Source organism: Oryctolagus cuniculus, chromosome 20 (genome assembly GCF_964237555.1).
Source record: "Oryctolagus cuniculus chromosome 20, mOryCun1.1, whole genome shotgun sequence".
Lineage (NCBI taxonomy): Eukaryota > Metazoa > Chordata > Mammalia > Lagomorpha > Leporidae > Oryctolagus > Oryctolagus cuniculus.
Genome location: NC_091451.1, coordinates 21,687,905 through 21,713,372, shown reverse-complemented (window position 1 = coordinate 21,713,372; position 25,468 = coordinate 21,687,905). Strand labels below are relative to the sequence as shown.

At 48.3% G+C, this 25,468-nt stretch overlaps 1 protein-coding gene across 15 annotated transcripts in view; it reads right to left on the bottom strand.

The window, feature by feature from the left end:
* The window catches only part of TTLL5 (tubulin tyrosine ligase like 5), a 278,126-nt gene that overhangs the window by 215,466 nt on the left and 37,192 nt on the right, over window positions 1-25,468 (bottom strand). For 13 of the 15 annotated variants that reach the window (XM_017349414.3, XM_008272017.4, XM_008272023.4 and 10 more), the window contains 6 exons: window positions 21,570-21,652; window positions 15,360-15,429; window positions 14,483-14,567; window positions 4,924-5,025; window positions 2,039-2,130; window positions 1,070-1,177 (listed from right to left, as the gene is read on the bottom strand). In XM_017349414.3, coding sequence (XP_017204903.2) covers window positions 1,070-1,177; window positions 2,039-2,130; window positions 4,924-5,025; window positions 14,483-14,567; window positions 15,360-15,429; window positions 21,570-21,652 — 540 coding nt within the window. Of the gene's footprint in view, window positions 1-1,069; window positions 1,178-2,038; window positions 2,131-4,923; window positions 5,026-11,044; window positions 11,182-11,224; window positions 11,362-14,482; window positions 14,568-15,359; window positions 15,430-21,569; window positions 21,653-25,468 lie in introns of those variants that run through there. The other 2 variants (XM_008272026.4, XM_008272025.4) reach the window with 2 other exon arrangements.

Genomic DNA, 25,468 nt, shown 5'->3' with positions numbered 1-25,468 from the left:
CATACTTTATTCAAGCCTTAACAATGTCTTTTGTTTAGGAACCCTCAAGTACATATTACTACAAAAATCTATTAGAGATCAATAAGTGTAACGTCTAATTACAGAAACTCATCTTCACCGGTGCAACCTAAGGACTAGACGCTGTGCTGAGGCTTCGCATGCATCATCTCCCGGCTCCGCATGGCGCTCCTGGGAGGCAGGCACCATCATTATGGCCATTTTACAGCAGAGAAACCAGAAGTCGAGCAACTTGCTGAAAAAATCACAAAATGTGGAAGGGGTGCACACGGGTCCGAGTGCTCCTCACTTTCCTGTCATCCACCTCCTGAAAAGCCACAGCTCTTCCATCCTGACCATCTGCGTTGCTCCTTGCCACGCTTAGCCACCCTCCTCACCAGCGGCCCTACTGTGTTCCTGCCCAAAGCCCGAGGAACCACAGGCACTCACACCAGCCATCATTTACAAGTTCACAGCCACGTGACAGCACACAGGCACAGGCACCCTGAGTGCTGCAGGCACAGCTGGTGGTGGTGTCTACAGGTAACACGTTTCCTGATCCAGTAGCTGTGAACTGTTCGTTGATGGGTCTTTGTGCAGTCAGGCTACTGGAGGTGAAGCAGCAGGGGAGGAGGAGGATGGGGGAGGAACCCGCTGGAAAGACGGCTAAAACAAAAAGGAGTCATTGGAAAACGGGAGAGCGCACACACTGGTACCAGCCAGGGCTGCTTGGCGCGGTTCCCAGTCTGACTGCCAGAGAGCTCAGGAATATACTTGAGAGCTGGAGTCTTGCACAGTCGGCTGCAGACTTTTTCTGACGGAGACCCACACTTGAGTTTCAGTCCCTGCTTCGCACAAGTACAGCTAGGTACTCCTGGGGGGACTTCCACCCAAGTTCACCACCGGCCTTTTGGTGGAAGCTGCATATGCCACATAAACTCAGACAGACAGGAAAGCCCGCCATTCATCACTCAACACCTGTGCAGTCACTGAGGCTCTCTAACCCAGAATCCTATCCCAACTTCCCAAGAGCCTCTCCACAAAACGCATTCAGCTCCGTGAGTCTCCTTACCGAAACAGCTGCTGCGATGAGGGACGAAGGTTTTACAGGCGGTGGCGATGGCTAGCTCAGCAGAGATGATGGTCTTAATGATCAGGTCCTCTACGTGGGCCATCAACGCTGCAAAAAAGAACTTTTTTAATGAAGGAAGAAATAAGAAATTTTCCAATCCTGCAAATATTTCAAACATTTATTTCAAAGTTATCATAAGTGGTATATTTAGTGCTCGATCTAAGTCCATTATAGATAAACTATATAAAGGATGGGGGCACATAATGGTTTAAAATGCATGGACTGGGTTCCAGATCACAGCATTATTACAAAAGCAGGTGTGCTCACTGAAAAGCCTCTACAGGGCAGCCTCCAAGGGGGTGCTATAGGAATGCCGGCATGGGGAGACACGCTCAGGTGGCCTCCCACGACAAAAGACAGGCACAGAAGGGAGAAGGAACCTCCCCACCCTTCTCACCCTTCCTTCCATGCTCCTGTCTCTCCCCTGTAGACTGAATGAGGCTCCTCGGGCACACAGTTTCCCGCTGCACTCAAGGCTCAGCAGCAGTGCCCATTCTGATTCCAAGCTCTGTGCTCCAACCCCGTGCTGCCTATTCCCCAACTCCAACTCGGCAGCATGAATGAGAGATGCACTTGGAAACACTGGAACTCAGGGCCCACAGGGAGGTGGGCAGTTTGTTACGTAAGTAACTGACCGTATTCTGGTCAGCAGTTCAATCTTCAAGAATGATAAATTTACTAAGGATTAAAAGGAAAACTTAGGCCTTTCAAAACCAGAAATAAAAGGGACTCTTGGGGTCACGGAAAAACTGTTCCCCATCTTGTAAATCATAGGAAAAAGTGACACCAGAACAATCATGCCACTGGATGTCTCGGCAGCACTATCAGGGTCAGGCTGACTCCCGGCAGGAGTCAATGGTAAAAACCAGAGAGAAGAGAAGTCAAGAAACAAAAAGGCCTGGAACTCACCAGTTGTATCTCTGCCCTCCTGTTTCAGATACCTAAGCATAGCACTCATGCTCCACTTGTTCCCATAATCCTCCACTTCAGGATCATCACAACTAAAACAAACCAAAAATCAAGGTCACACACACGACTAGGCCTGGCTACAGAAACAAGTTTTTTTTTTTTTTTTAATTTTTTTTTTGACACGCAGAGTTACACAGTGAGAGAGAGAGAGAGACAGAGAGAAAGGTCTTCCTTTGCCGTTGGTTCACTCCCCAAATGGCTGCTACGGCCAGCGCACTGTTCCGATCCAAAGCCAGGAGCCAGGTGCTTCCTCCTGGTCTCTCATACAGGTGCAGGGCCCAAGAACCTGGGCCATCCTCCACTGCCTTTCCAGGCCATAGCAGAGAGCTGGACTGGAAGAGGAGCAACAGGGACAGAACCCGGCGCCCCAACCGGGACTAGAACCCGGGGTACCGGCGCGGCAGGTGGAGGATTAGCTTAGTGAGCCACGGCGCCGGCCAGAAACAAAATATTTTACAGACAGCCTTTTTGTCAAGTCTTCAGAAAACACTCATTTTGCTGACTTCCACTTACCCACTGTCATTTTTTTTTTAAAGATTTATTTATTTATTTGAAAGGCAGAGTTACAGACAGCCACAGGCAGAGAGAGAAAAAAGAAAAAGAGTGAGAGTGAGAGCAAGAGAGAGAATGAGAGGTCTTCCATAAGCTAGTTCATTCCCCAAATGGCCGCGATGGCCGGAGCTGGTCTATCAGAAGCCAGGAGCCAGGAGCTTCCTCTGGGTCTCCCATGCAGGTGCAGGGGCCAAGGACTTGGGCCATCTTCTACTGCATTCCCAGGCCATAGCAGACAACTGGATCGGAAGTGGAGCAACTGGGTCTCGAACTGGCGCCCATATGGGATGCTGGCACCACAGGCAGTGGCTTTACCTGCTATGCCAGAGCACCCGCTCCTCACCCACTGTTTTCTTGGTACTTTCTGTCATGTATCCTTTTGTATCAGTTTCTTCAATGGAATTGAAAATGCATATATTTTGTTTTATTCAAGAATGTAGGAGACCAGGCAAATTCTTCCTTAACCATTAAATTATTATTATTTTTTTTTTGACAGGCAGAGTGGACAGTGAGAGAGAGAGACAGAGAGAAAGGTCTTCCTTTGCCGTTGGTTCACCCTCCAATGGCCACCATGGCCGGCGTGCCACGGCCGGCGCACTGCGGCCAGCGCACCGCGCTGATCCAAAAGCGGGAGCCAGGTGCTTCTCCTGGTCTCCCATGGGGTGCAGGGCCCAAGCACTTGGGCCATCCTCCACTGCACTCCTGGGCCACAGCAGAGAGCTGGCCTGGAAGAGGGGCAACCGGGACAGAATCCGGCGCCCCAACCGGGACTAGAACCCAGTGTGCCGGCGCCGCAAGGTGGATGATTAGCCTAGTGAGCCGCGGCGCCGGCCTTAACCATTAAATTATACGTCATGAAAGAGCAGAAAGCAAATTTGGAAAGTTACAATACACTAACAGACTGAATTGTTTGGGGATACAGAGCTAGCCTTAGATCAATGTCCCATGGGTCTACAATTTACCCATTTTTAGACCAGCCTGGAGATGAGATGGGCTAGTGTGCTAACCTAGTGCAGCACTTTAACATGCTAACCCCTCCCCCTCCGGAAGTGCTGCAGCATCGGAAGCAAGCTGCCTCCTCTCTCTGGTGGTGGACACAGCTCTTCTGATAGTTCGGAAGGGAAAAGGCACTAAAGTAGGAGTGAGGCAGCCTCTGCTCTGGCAGCAGAACGGCCAGCGGGGCAGACGGCCACAAACGCTGGGGGCGTCTTGCAACCTGCAACCTGGAACCCGCGTTGTACGACTGGCCCCTCGCTGCCTGCCTCCACCCAGCAGTTACACCTTTTCTTCCCTTGAACCGCTTCAGTCAGGTCACAGGACACTCGGTGAAACCCATACAGCTTCAGCAACTGCTCGATCGCTTCCAGACTCCGCTCTTGCCTTCCTTCCCTGGACCTGCTGGGCACCTATTTTTAGTCTGAGTAGAAAGTAACTGTTTGGGTTTCTTTTCTATTTTTCCACTTTCTGGCAAAATTATTGGGATGAAAGAAAACAGAGCAAAAAGAATATTTCCACACAGCTGGGCTGGTACTCCTTTCCACAGGATCCTTTTCTGAAATGGCCTCATTTCTTTAGTTTTTTTCCTAACTTTTTTTTCCCCCTGCTCATATACGTATCTGTTTTAGAAAAACTTGAAGAGCAGAGAAGAAAACAAAGATGACAACCCCACCCACTACCGCCACATGCGGTGAACGTATCAGTACATATTACAGTCATATGTACATACACATGACATTTCCTCCACTCTCAGCAAAAACAACACCTCTCGGTGTCTCGCGGATTTTAGAAAGAAACGAAGCTGTGTGTGCTGTCCCGTCACCTGATTTCTCCACCCCCAGCAGGGAACGGTGCGTGTTCTTTCTCTGGTCCTGTGTGTGCACCTTTAGTTCTTAAGGCTATGTTCTTAGAAATGGAGCTGCTGGGTCAAAGGGTACAAATAAGTTTAAAGGTTTGGCTCTTTCACCAAGCGCCGAAATGACCTCATTTCTTGACTTCTAAAATGTTCCAAGTGCCCAATAAATCCCCACCCCAAAGTCAAGTGAGGGGAGACAATGAGGAAGACACAACTCTGGGAGAGAACAGTGACATGGCAGCCAGGCAAGCCACGCACAAGGAGCAACAGAACCGCAAAAGTGTGCCACGTGATCACGCCAGCTTTGCAGAAGTGTCCCATGGACATAACTCTAAGGTCACACTCTAGTGCGACATGTCCGCTCTCTACCGCTAACGGCACACGTCTGAAGCTGACCTCTTGGCTCAGACAGGGCCCATACCTGACGTAGTCGCCACTCTTCTTGTTCACGCTGTAGTTTGTCAGGTGCATGAACTGGTTCCGAATGTTCTTGGCGCCTTGATCATAACGCACAGTGGCAAACCTGATGGAAAGGATACAGGTTAAATCCGAGGAACAGAATTTCAAGGAAATGCAGATGACAACTGAGCACTGAAGAGATGACAATGACAGAGTGACGTCACTCTACAAATAAGAGTCCCACGAAGTGCCAACTCCCATATCACGTTTAATTCAGCACTTGAAGCAACCCTATAAAGTACATAACACTACAGCTCGTTTACAACAGATGTGAGAACTACATGTGACTAAGGATGAGTAAGTAACTTTGCCAGGTTCACTCTGATCCCAGAACTGACAGCCTTAGCGAGTGCAAAAGGCCACTTCTCTCACACAGAACCACACACCAGTAGGAAGGACGACAGCTCAAAGCACAGTGATTCACAGCCTGAGGAGCTGTGTGTGCGATGCTGTGGATGATGGACACACACTAGCTGGCCAGGAAACACCTCCTGAGTGCCCATACTGTGCCTGGTTTGCAACAATAAATGGAAAATTTTTTAAAAGAACAGCATAGCAATATGCAGACTTGGAACCCACATCCATCAAAAGCACAGAACTGGCCCAGAATATTCTCTGTAAAAGAACAAACATGGCAGCACCAATAGCAGACAGGCAGAACGGCGCTATGGGCACAGTGCAAGAGACTAATTCCTGCCTTTGGAATGGAGGCAAAAGATGGAGGGATTAAATACAGAGCCCACTGAAAACATAGCAGCAACTTAATATCCTGGACTACTGTCAAAAGAAGACCAAAGTATAAAATCTATGTGCCTCTAGAGAAGTAACTAGGGAAAGAGAAAACTTTCCAGTGATGCTCAGTATCAACAAAAGGACACTCAGGGCCAACGGTTATGGTAAATATCAACCCCTGTTTACATACCACTAAAACCATATCACCCTTCCCCAAGTGCTTTTCCCAAGAGGCATATCCAAGTGTGTGAAAAAAAACTGAAAGGCCACAAGTTTATTTTCGTGTGATTTACAAATTATTTACATATGCTTACCCAGACTATGAAGTCAACATGAATTTTTACCACATTAAAGGTCAGCATTTAAAATTTTCCTCTTCTCTATTTCTTCTCACCCACCCACCACCCCCACTCCCTAATTCCCTGCACCAGAAATACACAACATCCAAAGAAAGAAAGTGAGAAATTTAAAAAGTCCCAAACCCAAAAAGCTAAAATAAACAAGCATGAGGCCAGGAGAAAGGATGTGGACAAAGAGAAATGTTGACAAGGCGTGCACGGATGAAGGACAAGAGCTGATGAGCACTGAGTCTATGCTTGAAAAGGAGCTAAGATTTTTCCAGAAACTTCTAGGAGTTATCACTGAACTTCCAGCCTGCCGCTCCTACACATCTTTCCCTCATGGGGAGTCTCTGAGCAAGTGGGAAACAGTCATCTTCTGAATTCTTGTGAGACCAAAGCGCCCGTGCTGGCCTCCCGAGGCGTCATACGTCACCAGACACGACCCCACAGTAACAAACCCACCACCATCCTCTCCCCAAAAGAATAACGAAAGGGGGAGCTGGTGCTGTGGCATAGCGGGCTAAGCCTCCGCCTGCAGCGCTGGAATCCTATATGGGTGCTGGTTCGTATCCCAGCTGCTCCACTTCCGATCCAGCTCTCTGCTATGGCCTGGGAAAGCAGCTGAAGATGGCCCAAGTCCTTGGGCCCCTGCACCCACATGGGAGACCCAGAAGAGGCTTCTGGCTCTTGACTTCGGATCGGCTTAGCTCCGGCCATTGTGGCCATCTGGAGAGTGACCCAGAGAATGGAAGACTTCTCTCTCTGCCTCTGCCTCTCTCTGTAACTCTATCTCTCAAATAAATAAATAAATAAAATCATTTTTAAAAAAGAATAATGAAAAGGAGAAGGAAGGTCCTACTTCAGGGAAAGAAGTTTTCCTATCTCCTCACTTGGTCAACATAAACACTGACGAGAGCCGAAGGTAAGCTGGAATCTGACCCCCAACGCAGACATCATTCCCCCTTTTCTTTGGCCAAGAGGGCTGCCCCTTAAAAATCACCTTCTTCTTCCCAATCCTCCTTTTCCCTGGGACATTCTATTCTGAACCCCAGCAGGGACAAGATTGCTAATGTCAGACAGTCTACTTCTACAGAGTATAAAAAGCCATAAGATATAAGAATCAGAGGCCAGCGTTGTGGCCCAACAGGTTAAAGCCATCACCTGCAACTCCAGCATTCCATATCAGAGTGGTGGTTTAAGTCCTGGCTGCTTCACTTCAGATCCAGCTTCCTGCTATCACACCTGAGAAAGCAGCAGAAGATGGCCCAAGCGCTAGGGTCCCTGTTACCCATGTAGGAGACCTGGATGGAGTTCTAGGATCCTGGCTTCAGCCTGGTCCAGCCCTGGCCATTGTAGCCATGTGGGGAGTGAACTAGCAGATAGAAGATCTCTCTCTCTCTCTCTCTCTCTATATATATATATATATTTATTTCCAGTATATATAAATATATATATAAATATAATAAATAAAAATATATTTTTATTTCCAATAAATAAATAAATCTTTATATATATATTCTATATATGCATGTATATACATATATATGGAAGTAAGAATTAAAGGGGCAAAAAGCAGACAAATTTGATGCCTTACCGACCAGTTCCCCGAGGATGCAGGTGTGCAGGTGCTGTTCTCTGTATCCCACTGAACCAGTGGGTAACACAGAAGACCACAGAGAGAAACGGTAGCAGTGTACACTCACCTTCTCCTTAACCCAGTAACATCTGTGGCTCTCACTAAAATCCATGTAAAACAAACCACATTCACCTCTGATCACCATTTTTCTTCTTGTCCAGAGAAGAAGTCACATTAGTCTTACAAACAGCCTAACCTGCAAAGGTTTCCTTGTGTTTTTTTTTTTTTTCCTTTTTTTACCCTCAATTATTTGAGCAACATTTAAAGATTTATTTAATTTAAGAGGCAGAGTTATAGAGAGAGCGAGAGAGACAGAGAAAAAGGTCTCCCATCCACTGGTTCACTTCCCAGACAGCCACATCAGCCGGAGCTGGGCTGATCTGAAGCCAGGAGCCAGGAGCTTCTTCCAGGTCTCCCATGTGGGCACAGGGGCCCAAGCACTTGGGCCATCTTCTACTGCTTTCCCAGGCCATAAGAAAGAGCTGGATTGTAAGAGGAGCAGCCGGGACACGAACTGGTGCCCATATGGGATGCCAGCGCTGCAGGCAGAGGCCTAACCTTCTATACCACAGCACCGGCCCTTTGACCAGCATTTAAGAATGAGACCTTACACCTTACTGCCTGCAGCCCAGTGACAGCTGGGGCCCACACGAGGAAGGTGATAGAGTGGGAAGACAGGGCAGAGGCAAGGTCAGGAGGTTACCTAAGCAGGGTGGTGGACTCACATGGGTCTAAATCCACACAAGGAGGGCATCTGAGTGGGGTGGTAGCCCAGCAGAGCCAGGAGACTGACTTCATGCAAGGGAATCATGTTAAAAAAAAAAAAAAAAAGTGTTGACAATAACAGGAGCCAGATTTTCTCACTGTTGGAGAAGAGAGAGAAATATGGAAAGGGGGGAACTAGAACGAACCCTGTAGTTCTGAGCTCCAGTTGAAGGAGCTAGTATGAATGGCTGCTTTTGAATACAGGTGGATACAAAAACACAAAACATAAACTGCTTCTGTGTGCACGTCTCTGTATACACACACACATTTCCTAGGTCTGACCAATGCAGGGACCCCAGGGAGAGACGTCTCGAGAGCAATGACTTATCTAGCACTCAGATCTTGATTTCTAAATACTGTTCTCCATTAAAAGGCAACCAGTGTTCCTTAGAGAAATGGTTGATTTCAGGGCTGGGTCAGAGAAAGAACAGGCTGAGCCTGAAACATCTTGTGTTCAAAGAACGATGGGGACACGTCAGAAAGGCACAAAATCCAGCTTACAGGGCCAAATCCAGGAGAATCTGAGTACCAAAGTAATCATGTAGTAAAGGGGTTATATCCCATTCAATAAGATAGGAACCCTTGAGTCCACTTAGGTATAAATAAATAAGTGAATAAATAAGCAGAGAGGAGAAACTTTCCCTTGGAGTAAAATGTCAAATAACAGAAAATTACAAAATCATCATTTGGCAAGCATTATAGCAATAATTCACTCAAACAAGAAACATCAACAGGGTAAAAATGAGATTAAAAAAACGAGGTTTTACATGGTTTCAAACGTTCTCCTCATAAAATACTCACTACAAAGGAAAAGAAAAAGCAATTTCTCAGCGGAAGACTCTGGTAGACACCACCTTAATCAAGCAGCCAACGCTGTTCAAAGTTATCATGCGCCACTAGAGACAACGCAACGAGAAGAACCAGCATCACTTCTGTGACGCATCCTGGCCCAAAATACAGAACCTGGGCTTGATCATGAGAAAACATCAGACAAATCCAAATTGAGACACCACCTACAAAATGACTAGGCTGCAATGTTAAAGTGTGGGGGTCACAGAAGTCCAAGAAACTAAAGGAGACCAAAGCCTTGATTGGATCCTTTCATTATAAAGAATATTAAAAGAAAAGCTGGCAAAATTTGAACAAGGTCTGTAGACACAGGGTAAAAAGGTAGTTCTTCATATTCTTCTTACAACTTTTCTGTAAGTTCAAATAATTTCAAAATTAAAAGTAAAAAAAAAATCAGTAAGTCTCCTAATAAAAATCTACATGTTCAGTCTCCCTTACAAAAACAGAAGACCTGGCAACACCAGCATCAGTGCCTGCTGGTGATGAATAGGAAATGAACGCCTTCAGGTGGGACACGTCTGCCCCTGCTCTCCTCTCCGTCTCCACCTGGCCGCCCGTCTGCGGTGAACGCACTTGTGAGCACTTAAGTGTGAGACCGCAGGTCTAGACTTTCACATACTAGCAAATCTCATCCGATTTAAGTCTGAAAGCTTCCACACACCTGTTTTTATTAGCAACAATCTAGAAGAGATTACCCTTGACTAGATAGCCAGGAAGCAAGCTTGCCAGCGCTTATCTTCACACAGGCTGAAAGTCACATCATGAATTGCGCCGAGAACCACCCTCTCAATGAGACCAATATTTAGGAAAGCTGTCACCAGAGAACCGCGCAGCCTTGTCTTTTAAGCCAGTAAGTGGTAGGAAAGAGACTCTTACTTTCTTTGCCCAATCTGAAACCCTGGGTTCTACCCTGCAGCCTACCGATGAAGACAGAACTATATGCACTGCCCTCCCCCCAGCCATTTTTGTAACCACACTGAAAACAGATACGGATTGGCCTTATTCTGACTGTATCTTTATTCTGACAATGGACTCTTAAATCACAACCTATAACTCCTTTCTGTTTGCTGATGGTTCTGAGAATCACATTGGTAGCCATCTGTCTAAAACTCTTAAGTACCCATGTGAAGAAAAGATTTCAGCATTAAGCCTATCCAGACGGTCCACAACTCAAGATGGTTCAGCAGACAATTTTCCAACTTTGCGGTGGTGCAGAAACAAAACACACGCAGAAGCTTCATCTTTCTGAGCGAGCACCCCGCAGCAGGATGTTTTCTTACAACACAGGGCGGCAGCAGTAACTGAGCACCACTGCCGCCCTACAGCCACAGGGGAACAGCCGATGCCCCCAGTGCACTGGGCTGCGGAGCTGGGACGTTTGCTGGGTTTTCAATCTACAATGGATTTACACAGACAGGAACAAACCCCCATCACAAGTGGTGGACCATCTGTAGTAGGTACTTAATAAGGGTTAACTAAAAATGCACCTGAGTTGCACCTGTTCCAAAGTCAGTACCATTAGGGAACGACAGGGAGAAGGAAAGCAGAGTTATGGGATCTGCTAGGCTCTCTTCCCTTGTTCTAAGAACCCAGCACTCAGAGTCACAGTCAGGCTAGATGTGGGAGAACCGAACCCTGTCTTTGGTAGTTGTATTTTCTAATGAAATGCATGAAGAAGAGAAGGGGCCAGCCCTGAGGTTATCTTTCAGCAGGTGTAGCCATTCTGAGTCAGCGAGGCCTGGACGAAGAAGACACAGTACCTCCGTCAGCCTTGCCAGGAGCCACTGGGTTTCATCCTGGCCTGACCCAGAAAGATCTTATGGAAGAGAACAAGAGGCCCACGGGCTCTCTGATCTGCTGTCAACCAGCTGCAGCGGGAGCCTGCCAAGGCACTGCAGTGACGGGGCAGCGCCCTACAGAGCCGTCTGGGAGGGGATTACCAGCCTGATCCTTCGTCTTGAGAGCCAGATATGACTCAAACTGCACAAACAGCCACGGCCTGCCAGGGCGGGTGACAATGAGCACCGCAGAGGGACTTCTCCCCTCCCCCGCCACTTGCTGCTGTGGCAGAATCTGGACCGTGTGCAGCCTGTGAGGTAATCTGAATTCCTTGGCAACCAGCAAGTACCTGAATTCTTTCTAAACCACAGGAATCCAGCGGAGAAAAGGTAAATACCCCTGCGGAGCCAGTGTTAATTAGCAAGGAGGGCTACTGAAGAGGGGACTGGGGGTGGGGAGGGAGGCAGACCATCACGAATGCTCCGGGGTCTCTCCCGACTCTCCACGGACTAGGATGGCTGAGGCCGAGGCTGAGAAAGGCAGGCCCGGCCGGGACCTTCTTGGGGCCTCTCTGCCCGTCTCCATGGCAGGGGTGGCTCTCCGCTCCCTGGATGGCCACCCTCGTGCTCCCTGGATGGGCCCAGGGTGCCAGTGCTACCTCTCTTTGGGTCTCAGACAACACATTTGGTTTTCAACTCAATTTTTTTTTGGATTTTTTTAAAAACTTTTTCTTTTTTCTATTTCAGTGAAAATTTGGCTATCAGCTCTGTCTCAAATGTTGTCAAATCATCAGTGGACCCGATGTTGGGCCCACCGACAACTGTAAAATCCAGGACAGAGTCATCTTGGATTCCACTCCCGGCAGGAAAAGGAACCAGCACCATTTTGGTGGAGAACAGCACCCCTCTCTGGAAGCTGAGTGTCCCCTGCTGGTGAAAACCAGCAACACACATGATCAAGGCTGGCCTCAGGGGCCCTCCCACAGGGCTCCAAAGGGCTGGCCCCCAGTCCCAGAAAGACAACTCGATAGTTCACCCCCACAGGAGAAAACAATGAGAGCCCTCCTGTTTCTCCTGTGAACAAAACAAGGACAACCGCAAAAACCAACAGACAAAGAAAAACTGGGGTCTTTTTTTTTTTTTTTTTTTTGGTAAGTGGGTAAGGAGTTAAAGAATTTACACCCGAGAACTTGTTTCACCAGACCGTCTTGTGACATGAACTTCATCTTTGTGCCACCCAGCATTAATCTGAGGCCCAAAATGCTCAGGTATAAAAGCCTTCCTTTCTAAAGAGGGAGGCTAATGCGACAGGCCTCCAGTTCCAACGCTTTAAGAAAGAAGACCATTTCCCTTTTTGGCCTCTAAGTCAAATGACCCAGTGACCTCCTCCCAGATCGGTTATCTTCAGCTAGGTCTACACACAACACACGTTGGCCAGGCTTACTAGACATGCAGATCCAAGCTGCTCAAGGTAGCAACACAGCCCCGCAGGCGCTGGGGGCTAGAAAGAAGCAGGGGGATGCCAACACCCACAGCCAGCGAAGTCACGGCAGCTGAGGCACACGGAGCTCACTGCACAGACCAGTGCGCCCTCGCAGGGCCCTGGCGAGCCGCCTGCCGCAGTGCCACCGCCAGCCTCCTGCACAGCTTTCCTGAAGCTCTGATGCTCACCCCTGCTTTCAGGGAAACCCAACCAGAGTGCTGAAAACACACGTGGTTTCTGGTTCAACTTGGTTTGGGTTTTTAAAAAGTTGTTTACATAGTTATTCTGAGAAAAAGCATCCATTGATTTACCATATATGTATAAACATATAAATTTTTAAACATGATTTTTTCAGTCCTTGCTGCCAGCGAAAGAAGAGAGTTGGTCCATTCAGTAGATGCCGACTTCCAGGACAAACTGGTGGGCAGAGCACTGGCTTGTCTGCAGTAAATTCTATAATAAATGTTGGTACAGCTTTCAAAGTAAAGCTCTGACAACTGGGCCAAATTTTAGCCATAGGGAGGACTATTAATATTGGGGTTGAAGCATCTCAAATATTATGCAAAACATACTAGTACGTTAACATACTGGTACGTTATCCATTTGCAAATGCGAGCGTAACTTTAATATCCTTTCTCTACTCCAGAAACCCAGCGTGCAGATCATATTCAGTCCCCAGGTGGGGCTGGGAGAGGAGCTGGGTGCAGTGAGTGGAAAAGAGAGAGTGCAGAGGCTCAGGATACAAAATTATCATCACCTTACAGATCTGTGAGGAAGTCAGGGGTACACGTTACCTTCTCTTAGTTCTAGATTATGCATAGAACAAATTATCTAGGCTTTTACATCTAGTTTTGTCTGTCCACAATTCACAGGACTAGAGCCTATGAAAAACATCTTTCCTATGAGAGCCTGACTAGAGCTGGCAGTTAGATCAAGCTCAGACGCCTGGTCCGGCCTCTTCTCCAGCAACCAGGACATGTTCTAGTTTTCCTCCCCATTCTCCATTTTCAAAGAACAGAAGGCCAGAACCAGGGAGTTTCAGTAGCATCCAGTGTTCCCAGGGCTCAAACCCATAAATCCAGTTACTAAGACTAAGACAGGGCTTATAAATGCTATCACTGCCACCTAGCGGTGAAGGGGAGACACAGCTCAACCCGCTGGAAGGTCTGGTTAGTAGGCTCTCCCTTTGCATCTGAGAGTCAAAGGATTTGTATCCAAAATTTTAGTATGTGAGACCATTAAAATACTACTGTGGAATTATGGCTGTCAGAGTAAATAATGTGTGCCAAAGAACCTACATGTAAGCAGGTAGCCTTCTTTGTCCATGCTGTTTCCCATGTTCGAAGTGCATTTTCCAAAACATGGAGGCATAAACTAGTACAAACCACGCTGTCTTGACTGCTCATACAGGCCAGCCACTTCCTTAACTGCTGTGCAAGGTGACATCAAGGCCATTATGTATAAAAGAAATTTCGGGACAAACCGGTGGGTGGGGGAAAGATTAGTTTTGTAGGAGAAAATAACACGAGCTAAGTCATGTACTGATTATATTTCCTGGCTTCGCTAACTCTCAGGGTTGGCAACTGCAAACCTGTATCAACTAGGAGAAGGCTGGCAGGATTAAAATAAATGCCTGGGATGTAATGCGTAAATCAGTGTGGGACTTCTGTTTTTCTTGCTACAGCCATTCCAACGATTGTCATCCACAAAGACACCACGCGCTGCGGCCCTGGGCTCGGCTGGGAGAGGTGTGCTGAGACACGCACAAGTACTCACGCGGGTGGAGCTGCAGTTGTGAGGCTGCTTTCTGTCATCTGAAGCTCAGCTGAGCATTCTCTAGCTCCCTGAGTCTAACAAAACCCGAAAACCACCTGACCCGAGCTCAGTCCGCTCTAACCGCCCACCCGACCCCTCCACCCCAGAGCAACACCTCTTACCTAGCCAGTCCTTCTTCATAGAGATAGATGACGAGAGGATCATAGGAAGTCACGAGTACATACAGACGCACATCAAACTTGAATTCTAAGAAAAAAAAAAGTTTAGAGTCACAGGAAAAACTAAGTTCATTTGTTTTCTGCTACAGATGAACAGGGCACCATAACCAGGACACAGGAAAGAAAACAATGCTCCTCTCCACGAGGTACACACACTGCCCACACACTTTGCCCGTTTAGGATAAATAGCCATACTACACACACTACCTTTTATACAACAGTGCACATACAATGTGCATTACACAGAGTACATATACATATACTGGACAGCACTCATATATAGACCGATTACTGTGTAACCAATAAAGCACTCTTACATTACAGGTTGAGCAGCCCTTGTTGAAGATGCTTGGGGCCAGAAGTGTTTCAGATTTGATTGTTTTCAGACTTTGGGACATCTGCCCATTCATAACAAGACACAGGATGGGACCCAGGTCTAAACACATAATTCATTCACCTTCTATATATACCTTTCACATAGAGCCTGAAGGTCATTTTGTATCATATAATTTTTAGTGAGCCCTGTTTTCACTGTGATCATCACATGAGGTCCGATGTGGAGCGCTCCACCAGTGGAGTACCGTCCGCTCTCAGGCTTCAGAAGGCTTCAGCTTTGGGGCATTCTGGATCTGGGGACTAGGGATGCTCAACCTGCACATCACCTCCCACGAGGTAGGTAAGGAACCAGCCTCACCTCTGGAGCCACAGCTTCCAAGAACTGCATCCTAGTTTAGCAGAGACTTACGAGAGGAGACTACACGGAAACGTGAAAGCTTAGCAAAATGCAGCCCAACCTGGTAAGGGCTTAATCACAACTCACCGTCTATAAGCAGGGGGTTGTTAATGTACCGGGAGACCAGGATGTTCTCTTCCAGGGAGATCTGGTTTGGCTGTTGAGTAAAGAGAAAGAAAAAATGGGTGGAAGAGCAAAGGAATCCTAATTCACACTCAGGGAGCAAAGTTCTTAGCCTTGTAAGAAACGATAAAATGGACAACTAAAGCTCCAGGAAAGCTTTCCTCCAAGGTGCCCATGTACTCAATCAGCCATGTCCACACGCCTCCCATAAACACCAGGGGCATCCAATTACAATAGGGGGAAATGCACTCACATAGCACCTCTCACATAATAAATACAGCCCAACAGCTTTAAAGACTCACATATATGAGTTTAAATAGTTACATGCCAAGAAAATAAGAGCTACTTAAATAAATAAAAAGTTGCTTTCTCCCAAATGTGAAGTGCAAGTGAAGGCTGTTGTTAAGTCATCTGAAGGAGCGGCGGATCCGCAGTGGATCCCTGCACCCCCTCTGTGAAATGGGATGATGTTCGATCCACGCACGCAAGTGCTCTTGCTAAGCAACTGTGTACAGACTGAACGAGATGGCTCAAAGATTTCTTCAATGAGAAGCAAAGAGTGAGTACTGCTGAATGAGGTATAAGGCACTGGGGATTCAGGGAGGAAGAAAACGGATTCCATCTCTGCTCTCCCAGTTTGGTACTTAGGTAGACAGACAGCAAAATACCTAGTTGGAAAGGACACAAGGCAGCAGCTTGCACAGTGAAGGTGTGGACCAGCCAGCTGGGCCCAGTAGCAAGGCGTGTCCTGGAAGGGCAGTTGTAGAAGTGAGCATGGAAACCTACTGAGCATGGGGCGGAGCCAAGGCCATCGTAGGAAGCTGGCCTGGACCGTGTGCAGGAGAAGGTGGGGGGGGGAGGTGGCAGAGTCATAGACCTGGAGCTAGAATTCTGGATGAGAAACAGTGAGAGGCCATTAGGCAACTAGGAGAGAGGGACGCCACTGCAAAGGGATTGGAACCCCTGGCAGTGGGGGTGTAGATGTAACGAGGTAGGAAGCAGGAAGCTACCGTGGGTTCCAGATTAAGCAAACAGTGAGATTAAAGTATCTGTAACAGAACAACTCCCTGTGTGATTAGATTCAGACAGGGAACTCAGCTGGGACTCACAGGGTCCATGTGGGACAAACGGGCTCCAAACAGGAAGTGACAATAATGATTATGACCGGAATAGCGATGGTAACAGCAACAGAAGTAACCATTAACCCTTACAGCAACAATTAGACTCTAATAAACATACTAAACACTTACTACGTGCCATCTACTATTTGAAATATGTCTCAAGTACTATTTCATTTAATTTTTATCCACCCTGTAGGACAAATAGAGCAAAAAACACATTTTATAGGTGAGGAAAGAATCAGAGAGGGTTAGGAACCCAATCAAAGTCACACAGCTAAAAGAGCGGCACTGCATGCCGGGCGGTTTGCCCCAGAGACTTCTCTTTTAGGCCCTATACACACCTCTCTCCAACATTCCAATCCAGAAGAATTTTCCCCAAAGTATGAAACCCTAGTTTTGTGACAATGCATTTCCTCCCCAAGTACTACAGCTGTCCCTAAAATAAGGATAATTTTGTGACCCATAACACTACCCACACCCACAATGAGCAACTCCAGAGTCGGGGTAATGAGATTCCCCTCTTACTTCCAGCTGTTGCTATCTCCACGTCGGAACACAGCTTCCCCAGCCCACTTCAATGCATCAGATGGACACCACTCACCAGTACTTTTCATCCCCAGTGGACGTAAGCTTTTCCTGGCTCCTGTACATTTCATGATACTGTGCACAACCGCTCTATTTTGAGTCACCTTAATGAGTATGGGATACAGAGGCCAGTGTTGTGGTGTAGCAGGTTAAACTGCTGTCTGCAGTGCCAGCATCCCATATGCGTGCTGCTTTGAGTCCCGGTTACTCTACTTCTGATCCATCTCCCTGCTAATGCACCTGGAGGGGCAGCAGAGGATGGCCCGGGTGCTTGGGCGCCCGCACCCACGTGGAAGCCCGAGAGAAGCTCCTGCCTTCGGTCTGGACCAGCTTTGGCCCTTGCAGCCATTTGAGAAGTAAATCAGTGGATAGAAGATCTCTCTCTCTCTCTCCCCCTCCCTCCCTCCCTCTAACTCTTTCAAATAAATAAATAAATCATTAAAAAAAAAAGTGAGGGGCTGGTACTGTGGCATAGAAGGTTAAGCTTCAACCTACAGTGTCAACCTCCCACATAGGTACAGGTTCAAGTCCCGGCTGCTCTGCTTCCAATCCAGTTCCTGATAACACAGCAGCAGATGGCCCAAGTAGTTGGGCCCTTGCACTCATATGGGAGACCCAGAAGAAGCTCCTTGCTCCTAGCTTCAGCCTGGCCCAGACCCAGCTATAGCAGCCATTTGGTGAGTGAACCAGCAGATGAAGATCAATCTCTCTCTCTCCCTCTCTCTCTGTATCCCTGCCTTTCAAATAAATCTTAAGAAATTGATACAATCACTGAACAGAGCACTAAGCTAAATTAAACAACTCTAGCCTCTTCCTACTGAGTATCTATAGGCTACAATAGAGAGATGACCACCCAACTTTCCTGGGAACCAGAGAAGACTCTGGGACCGTTCCTCATTCAGGGGAAGATGTTTTCATTTGGCCCTCACACCTAACTCCATCCTCCTGCCAATCAAATGAACATGGCCATTTCCTCCCTCCCCTTCCTCAGTGCACAGCCTTACCCTCTGAGTACGCACAGCACAAACACACTACCTAGGTAACTTCATCTGTCTTTAGCTCCCTTTTCTACCTACATTACAAAAATACTGCCCAAAGGATCCTTTTCTTCTACAATTTTAACATTTAATTTCTAACTCTGGGAGTAGATGAACACTACATTTACCATAGATAATGTGTGAGACAAGGATGACTGAATGTGACTTTCATACTCGAATTCATACTTTAATCAGAAAACACCAGGTCTTTCTCCTCCTCGATTTGAATGAACTAAATTGGGGAAACATGGCATTTAGTCACGGTTACTGAAGGGGCCGCAGCCAGCACCGCTTAGCTCCTTTATACCGCATTCTCGAGTTCAAGCGCACATCAGGAAGAAACCACGTCAGGCAGCGGCAGAACGGCTTCCATCCCAGGATCCTCACTTCTCTCCTCGGGATGACACACTCTAGGGCTCTCTCTTCCATTTTCTGCCACGTTCTCGTACTGGTAAAAGTTGCTCTGGGGGATATGTTCCACGCAGTTCTGACTGTCCTAGGAAAGTGTTAATAAGAGGCCTCCCCGAGCAGCGGGAAGACAGGGGAAGATGTTTTCATTTGGCCCTCACACCTAAGTCCGTCCCCCTGCCAAAGGCCCTCACCCACTCACGGCACTGCTGCTCAGACCCTCCGCCTCAGTGCTCCCCCTCCCTCCCCCTCAAGCATGAAAGCAGGCAGCAGCCCTGGAAAGAGTTACTTCATCCAGTTGGCTAATGGGTCACATATTCCATGGGAAGGGATCCAGGTATGGAAAAGAAGCGATGGTTAGGCCTTCTGTGCAGGGAGAGATGAGTATTAACCACACATTTTGTAGGTCTGGGTAAAAGGTGATACAATTCATTTTGGGGTGAAAAGGGAATATTTTCCCATTATGTCCACATGTTGCCAGCTCCCCTCATGCCTGCTGGCGTCTTCCCAGGCTTCTGTCTGGCACCTCCGCTAAATACCTGAAAAAGTCAGATTCGTTCCAGGGCTTCGTGGGGAGGGGGGGAAGGGAGGCAAAAGGTCCTGGGACTGCTCTGATCTGTGTAGGGCTCAGGGACGCAGCCCTGGAGAACAGAGACGGAGAGGGATGCACACAGCCGGCCAGATGTGCACTCTGCAAAGACAAGCTGTCCCCTCTGGGAGACTCACTGGACACCAGACACCCAGTGGAGTTGAGGCTCTGGGTTCTCAAGCCCACAAAGGAAAGTTTAGTTTTCCTGCTCTTAAGGATGTTCACTTTCAAACAGCAAATCACGAGGGCCAAAAGAGCATTCCAAGAGAAAACTGTCCCAGATGAGCTGGGAATAGATCCGATTCCGTCTGACTCACGTCTAAGAAAATAAAAAGCAAGCATGTACAGCAGTTGATTTTTTGTTTTTTGTTTTTGACAGGCAGAGTTAGACAGTGAGAGAGAGACAGAGAGACAGAGAGAAAGGTCTTCCTTCCATTGGTTCACCTCCTAAATGGCTGCTATGGCCGGTGCGCTGTGCCAATCCGAAGCCAGAAGCCAGGTGCTTCCTCCTGGTCTCCCATGCGGTACAGGGCCCAAGCACTTGGGCCATCCTCCACTGCCTTCCTGGGCCACAGCAGAGAGCTGGACTGGAAGAGGAGCAACTGGGACAGAATCCGGTGCCCCAAGCGGGACTAGAACCCGGGATGCTGGCGCCACAGGCGGAGGATTAGCCTGGTGAGCCGTGGCGCCAGCCAGCAGTTGACTTTTCAATCACAGTTCCATTTGGCAGCGAAAGCCTGAACCCAAGTGAGTACCACCTGCAAGATTCAAACAACACTGGCACTGTTGGCACAAAGCAGAAGGAAATCTGGGGTACAGGAGCCACCACATCAAGGTCAGAGCACAGACAAGAAAACAGAGAGCCAGGCACACAGACGGCCTTTGTACCACATGAGAGCTGGGGGAGGCCATGCAAGCATCCCAGGTAGTGGGGTCGGGTAGGCCTGAGGCTGCAGCAGAGCCGGACCCTGCGTTCATTCAGCATGAAAGATGAAAGGCCTGGGCCTCGTTGTTTACTGGACCATTTCAAGTCCAGACTGAATTTAAGGAAATGCCAACGTGGAAGACCCCCTCAGAAGGCTCATTTCTGCACACTTAGGAAATACCTAAAGATAACTGGGGAATTCAGGACGGAGCCCTGGCCACAGACACGGAGATCTACTTCCCCCGCCCTCACAAGCGCCACTGGAAGGACAGAAAGGAGTTTTTCCAAAGAACAAAATGATAACGAGGCTCAGGAAAAAAAAAAAAAGCAAAAGGAGCCAGAACAGACCCACGTGTGAGGGAAATCCTGAAGACAGAAAGCAGACAGGATCAGAATGAGAAAACAGAGCAGAGCAAACCCAGCGCAAAACATCGGGGGTGAGGGTGAGCATACCAAGGAGGCCGCTGCTAGGACCCAAGGGCACAGGCCACAGACAAGAAGCCCACAGCCACGCCAGGGCTCAGAGTCAGATAATTGACCCACGGCCTTCCCAGAACCCCGAGTGGCCAAGCCTAAGGACGCTGCTCTGGGGAGCACATCTTCCAGGAGTGCAGGAAATGTCAAACTGGGAGTAAATAAACACAACGGAAGGCCGAGGAAAGAGGAAACAAGGCAGTTTTCTCAAGGTCCTAACACTATTCCAAGTCTAGAGACTGAGACTGGAGTTTGGTTTTGATTTTATGAACTCTTCATATCTATTCCATTTATGCATGCATTAATTTAAATTTCTAAATGTATATGAAAAACAGAGTGACAGAGAAAGAGAGAGACAGACACAGACATGGTTGTTGCGCTGGTTCACTCCCCAAATGCCCACAATGGCCAGGGCTGGGAACTCACTCCCATGAGAGCGGCAGGAGCCCCCGTACCTGAGCCATCAGTGCTGCCTCTCAGGGCCTGCATTAGCGGAAAGCTGGAGTCAGGAGCCAGAGCTGGGGATCAAACTCCGGGACCCTGACGTGGGATGCAGGCACCTTAATTGGCATCTCAACCACTAAGCTAAATGCCTGTCCCTAAAAACAACTTTTAGTAAGAATTTTGCAAAATCTCAAGATACTGACGGCTCTTGAAAAAAGAAGAGGATGAGGAAGAATCAAAGGAAGGCAAGGAGGGAGGGAGGGAGGAGAGAGGAGAGGCTGCAGCGGCAGCAAGGTGGCCACAGGACTGAGAGCAGGTGCCCACGGCTCGGTTCAAGTAGACACTGACTACACAGGCTACCGACTGGCACTAGTGCTGAGGAACTGACATGACAATACGTTGAAAGCTGCTGACACAAAAGGCCATCCTCCCTCAAAATCTGATCCAGTGACTTTTCAAGGCCAGTAAGGTGAACACCAGGGAACACACACCCATGCTCGACACACTTCTGAGTGCAGAGTTCAGAAGGAACACCTGTTCTTAACGGGAAGGAATCGCAGGTAGCAGGGCTGCCCTCCGCCACATACTCACATTGTTGATCAGGTAGACGCCTCGCCCCCTGGAAGAGGCCACTGGTTTTACTATCCAAGGTCCCCGGTCCTTTGAATATGAATCTGCTCAAAACATTGGGAGACAAAAAAAAAGGGGAGAAAGAAACAGAGAGAGAGAGAAGGAACATGAGTTTATTATCTTAAATTTCAACACTGGTTACCTAACTCAGGTATCTTAAAGAATCTTCCAAATTTCTAACTGGAGTGCAGCAGCTAGAATTACCTGTATGTTTAGATGTGGCTTAAAATAAATAAACATGAGGTGGGAGGGTTCGGGATGAAGAGAAGGAGAAAAGAAAACAGCAAATTACAATTATTTCTTCTGCCCTTTCCCCTCTCTCCTGAATGAGGGGGTAAATACAGAACACAGTGCACACCTGGATGATGGTCTGTTACTCTCACAGTCATGATGGATCTTTGAAATTCTCACCTGTGCTAACTGCAGGCCCTCCAAAAATCAGACCAAAGCTAGACCTTCTACTAGGGTTACTTTCCCTAAATAATCCCTCAGAGTTTAATAAGAACAAAACTGCCTTAACCCCAGCAAAGCGCACAAGAAGAGGAAAATGAATCTACAAGTGAGTGACAGGTGCCATTTGCTTCTGCTCCTCTCCCAGGTTCACCCTTGCACCGTATCATGAGAAGAAAAAGCAGACAACTGCTAGGAAGACGTGCAAAGGCTTGTAAGTGATCTGGGGAGAAGCAGGGGGTCCCGTCCTCCACTTAGGGATGCCACAGCACAGGCGAGAGCAGCAGAGACAGGACATGGTGCTGCTGAACTCCCGCATCCCGGCCTGGAGAGAGGCTAACTCACAACTACCTCTCAGCTGTGATGAGAGACTCAGGCGGCAACAGCGGTTACCATCTCAAAGCAGGAAGGAATGAACGATGACAAGAGTTTATATAATTTCTTCTTCTTTTTGTTCTTCTTCTCTGAAAGAAGAGAGACTGGAACAGGCGTGTGGTGCAGCGGTTAGGACACCACGTGAGATGACTTCATCCCAGATCCAACTGCCTGGTTCTAGGCCCAGCTGCTCCGCTGCTGATCAGCTTCCTGCTAATGTGCACCCCGGAGGCAGCAGGTGATGGTTCGAGTACATGGTCCCCTGCCACCCACATGGGAGACCCAGTTGGAGTTGCAGGCACCTGGCTTCAGGACCTGTTCTGTCTACTGCATGCATCTGGAGAGTGAACCAGCGGATGGAAGATGGATCTCTCTCTCCCCCTGTCCATCTTTCAAAAAGATTTTTTTTAAAAAAGTAAACATTTTTAAAAAATAAATTTTGTGGAGACTAGCATTGGGGTGCAGTGAGTTAAGCCACCTCCTGCAATGACGACATCCCATATGGGTGTACCAGTGCAGTCCAGGCTGCTCTGCTTCCAATCCAGCCCTCTGCTAACACACCTGCAAAACACTGGATGCTGGTTCAAGTACTCGAGTTCCTCCCATCCATATGGGAGACCAGGATGGAGTTTGAGGCTCCTGACTTCAGACGGCCCACCCTGAGCCACTGCAGCCATCTGGGTAGTAAACCAGCAGATGAAAGATCTCTCTCTTTCTCTCTTTCTTTGTGTGTGTATGAGTGTGTGCATGTCCCTCTCTCTGTTACTATGCCTTTCAAAAAAATATTTTTGAAATAAAAAGCTTTTTGAAAAATAGAAGTATAGGCATACACAAGTATTTTTCAGAAGTGAAAGAGCAGTACAGCTGAGTGTGGAGAGACAGGTACGTGCACGTGCTTCTGAGCGGATCCCAAGGCTTCCTGCTTCCTAAGCGCCTAGGCTGCTGGGCGCCAGGACATGTGCAGCGTTCTGTCGCGAACACAACAGCAAAACGCAGTGAAGTTCCCTGCGGTTCCTGCTGAGTGATGCAGAGGCAAGTACTCCTACCTGTGTGCAGAGCCGCCCCTGCCCAGGGCAAGCACACCAACCTCCCCCTCTCCAAACCCCGCTCACGACAGGCAAGCCTTCAGGAGGAGGGATTCTGGCACAGCTCCTCTCCTCCGACGCCAGCACCTTCTGCCTCCTGTTCTTTCCTCTCCCTCTGCCGTGAGCCAGTCTCCTCAAGGCCTCCCAACAGGAACTTGACTTTGTCAATGTCACAAAGCATTTGCCAGGAAGAGAAAAGAAAATCTCTTTGTCCGTTCTTTCCCAGCTTTCTCTGCCCTTTTCCCTTGGTGCAACTTTATACAAAACAAAGCAAAACACCTCTAGGGGGCTTCACTGTGGCACAACAGGTCAAGCCACCTCTCTGGTTCAAGTCCCAGCTATTTCATGTCCTATCCACCTCCCTGCTAACGTGCCTGGAAAGGCAGAGGATGATGGCCCAGGTACTTGAGCCCTTGCCACACATATGGGAGACTCAGATTTCCTGGCTCCTGGCTTCAGCCTGTTCCAAAATTGGCTGTTGCAGCCATTTGGAGAGTGAACCAGCAGACGAGAGTTTGAGCTGTCTCTCCCCCTCTCTCTGCTACTCTGTCTACAGCCATTGCACCTGATCTCACCTGTCTTTCAAACTTAAAAAAAAAAAAAAAAAAAAAAAAAAAAGCTCAGTGAGCAGGGTGGACACTTGATGCAGTGATTAAAATGCCACAGAGGAAGCCCACATCCCGTATCAGTGCCTAACTTTGAGTCTCAGATCCGATCTCGATTCCAGCCTCCTGCTAACGTGCACCCTGGCAGGCAGAGGTGAAGAGGTGATGGTCCAAATAACTGGGCCCCTTCCACCCATGTGGGAGTTTGGATTGAGTGGGCTCCTGGCTTTGGCCAGGTCACAACTATTGTAGCTATGTGGGGAGTGATAATCAGAGCAAGGACCACCTTCTCTCACAGGTCCTGAAACTGTGGGCAGGAAGCAAGAAAAATCAGAGGCAGAGCAGAGGTCCCAGCAGCCTATCTGGATGGAGATGTTCTAGACAAGTCCCGCAACACTGCCAAGTGTCTTTCAGCCCCTAAAGCAGCAGCATGCTCAGTCTAAGAGAAACAGCACTGACCCAGGAGTGGTGAGATCACAGTCCTCATTCTAGAGTGCAAGGAAATGACACCACGGGTGGTTTGCTTCTATCTAGTCTATCTTTAACACAGGGGCTGCAACCAGCATCGTGGCACAGCTGATTAAGCCAATGCCTGTGACACAACATCCTACATGAGCACTGGTTCCAGTCCTGGCTGCTCTACTTCTGATCCAGCTCCCTGCTAACATGCCTGGGAAAACAGGAGACGGCTCCTTGGTCCCCTGCCACCCACAGGGAGACCCAGATGGAGTTCCAGGCTCCTGGCTTTAGCATGGCCCAGCCTAGCCACTGTAGTCATTTGGGGAGTAAACCAACAGATGGAAGATCTCTCTCGCTCGCTCACTCTCTTTCACTCTCTGTAACTCTGTGACTGTCAAGTAAATAAATCTTTAAAAATAAATAAAATGAGAGGCTTAGTCTGACAGCTAAGGTCTCTTGTAACTGAAGCTATGATTCTATAATTTACTGACTTTAAAAATCATCATCTGCACTGCACTGGCTGACATCAGATTTTGCTCACATCTTAGAATCACCTCTCAGCCTCTCCTACAATGGGAGCGGCCACAGAACCCAGTCCCAGGGAAAGCCGAGCTTCTCTGACCTTGGCGCCACCCCATCCTGCTGCTGAGAAAGTGGTCCACCTGGAGAAAAGGGCTGCAGGGGGCAGCACATCCTCAGGTTCTTCATGGTCACAGAACTCCAGTTCTACTAAGCACTGCAACTGGCAGTGGTGGCACTGGAGCCTAGACAGCCCTGTGCCATGCATCCCCTCCCCCACACTCTAAGCACTAGGAGCAGCCAGGGAGCGTCTGGGCCTTCACGTTTCTGAACAGTTGGCTCTAGACCGGATCTCAACAGGTTTTCT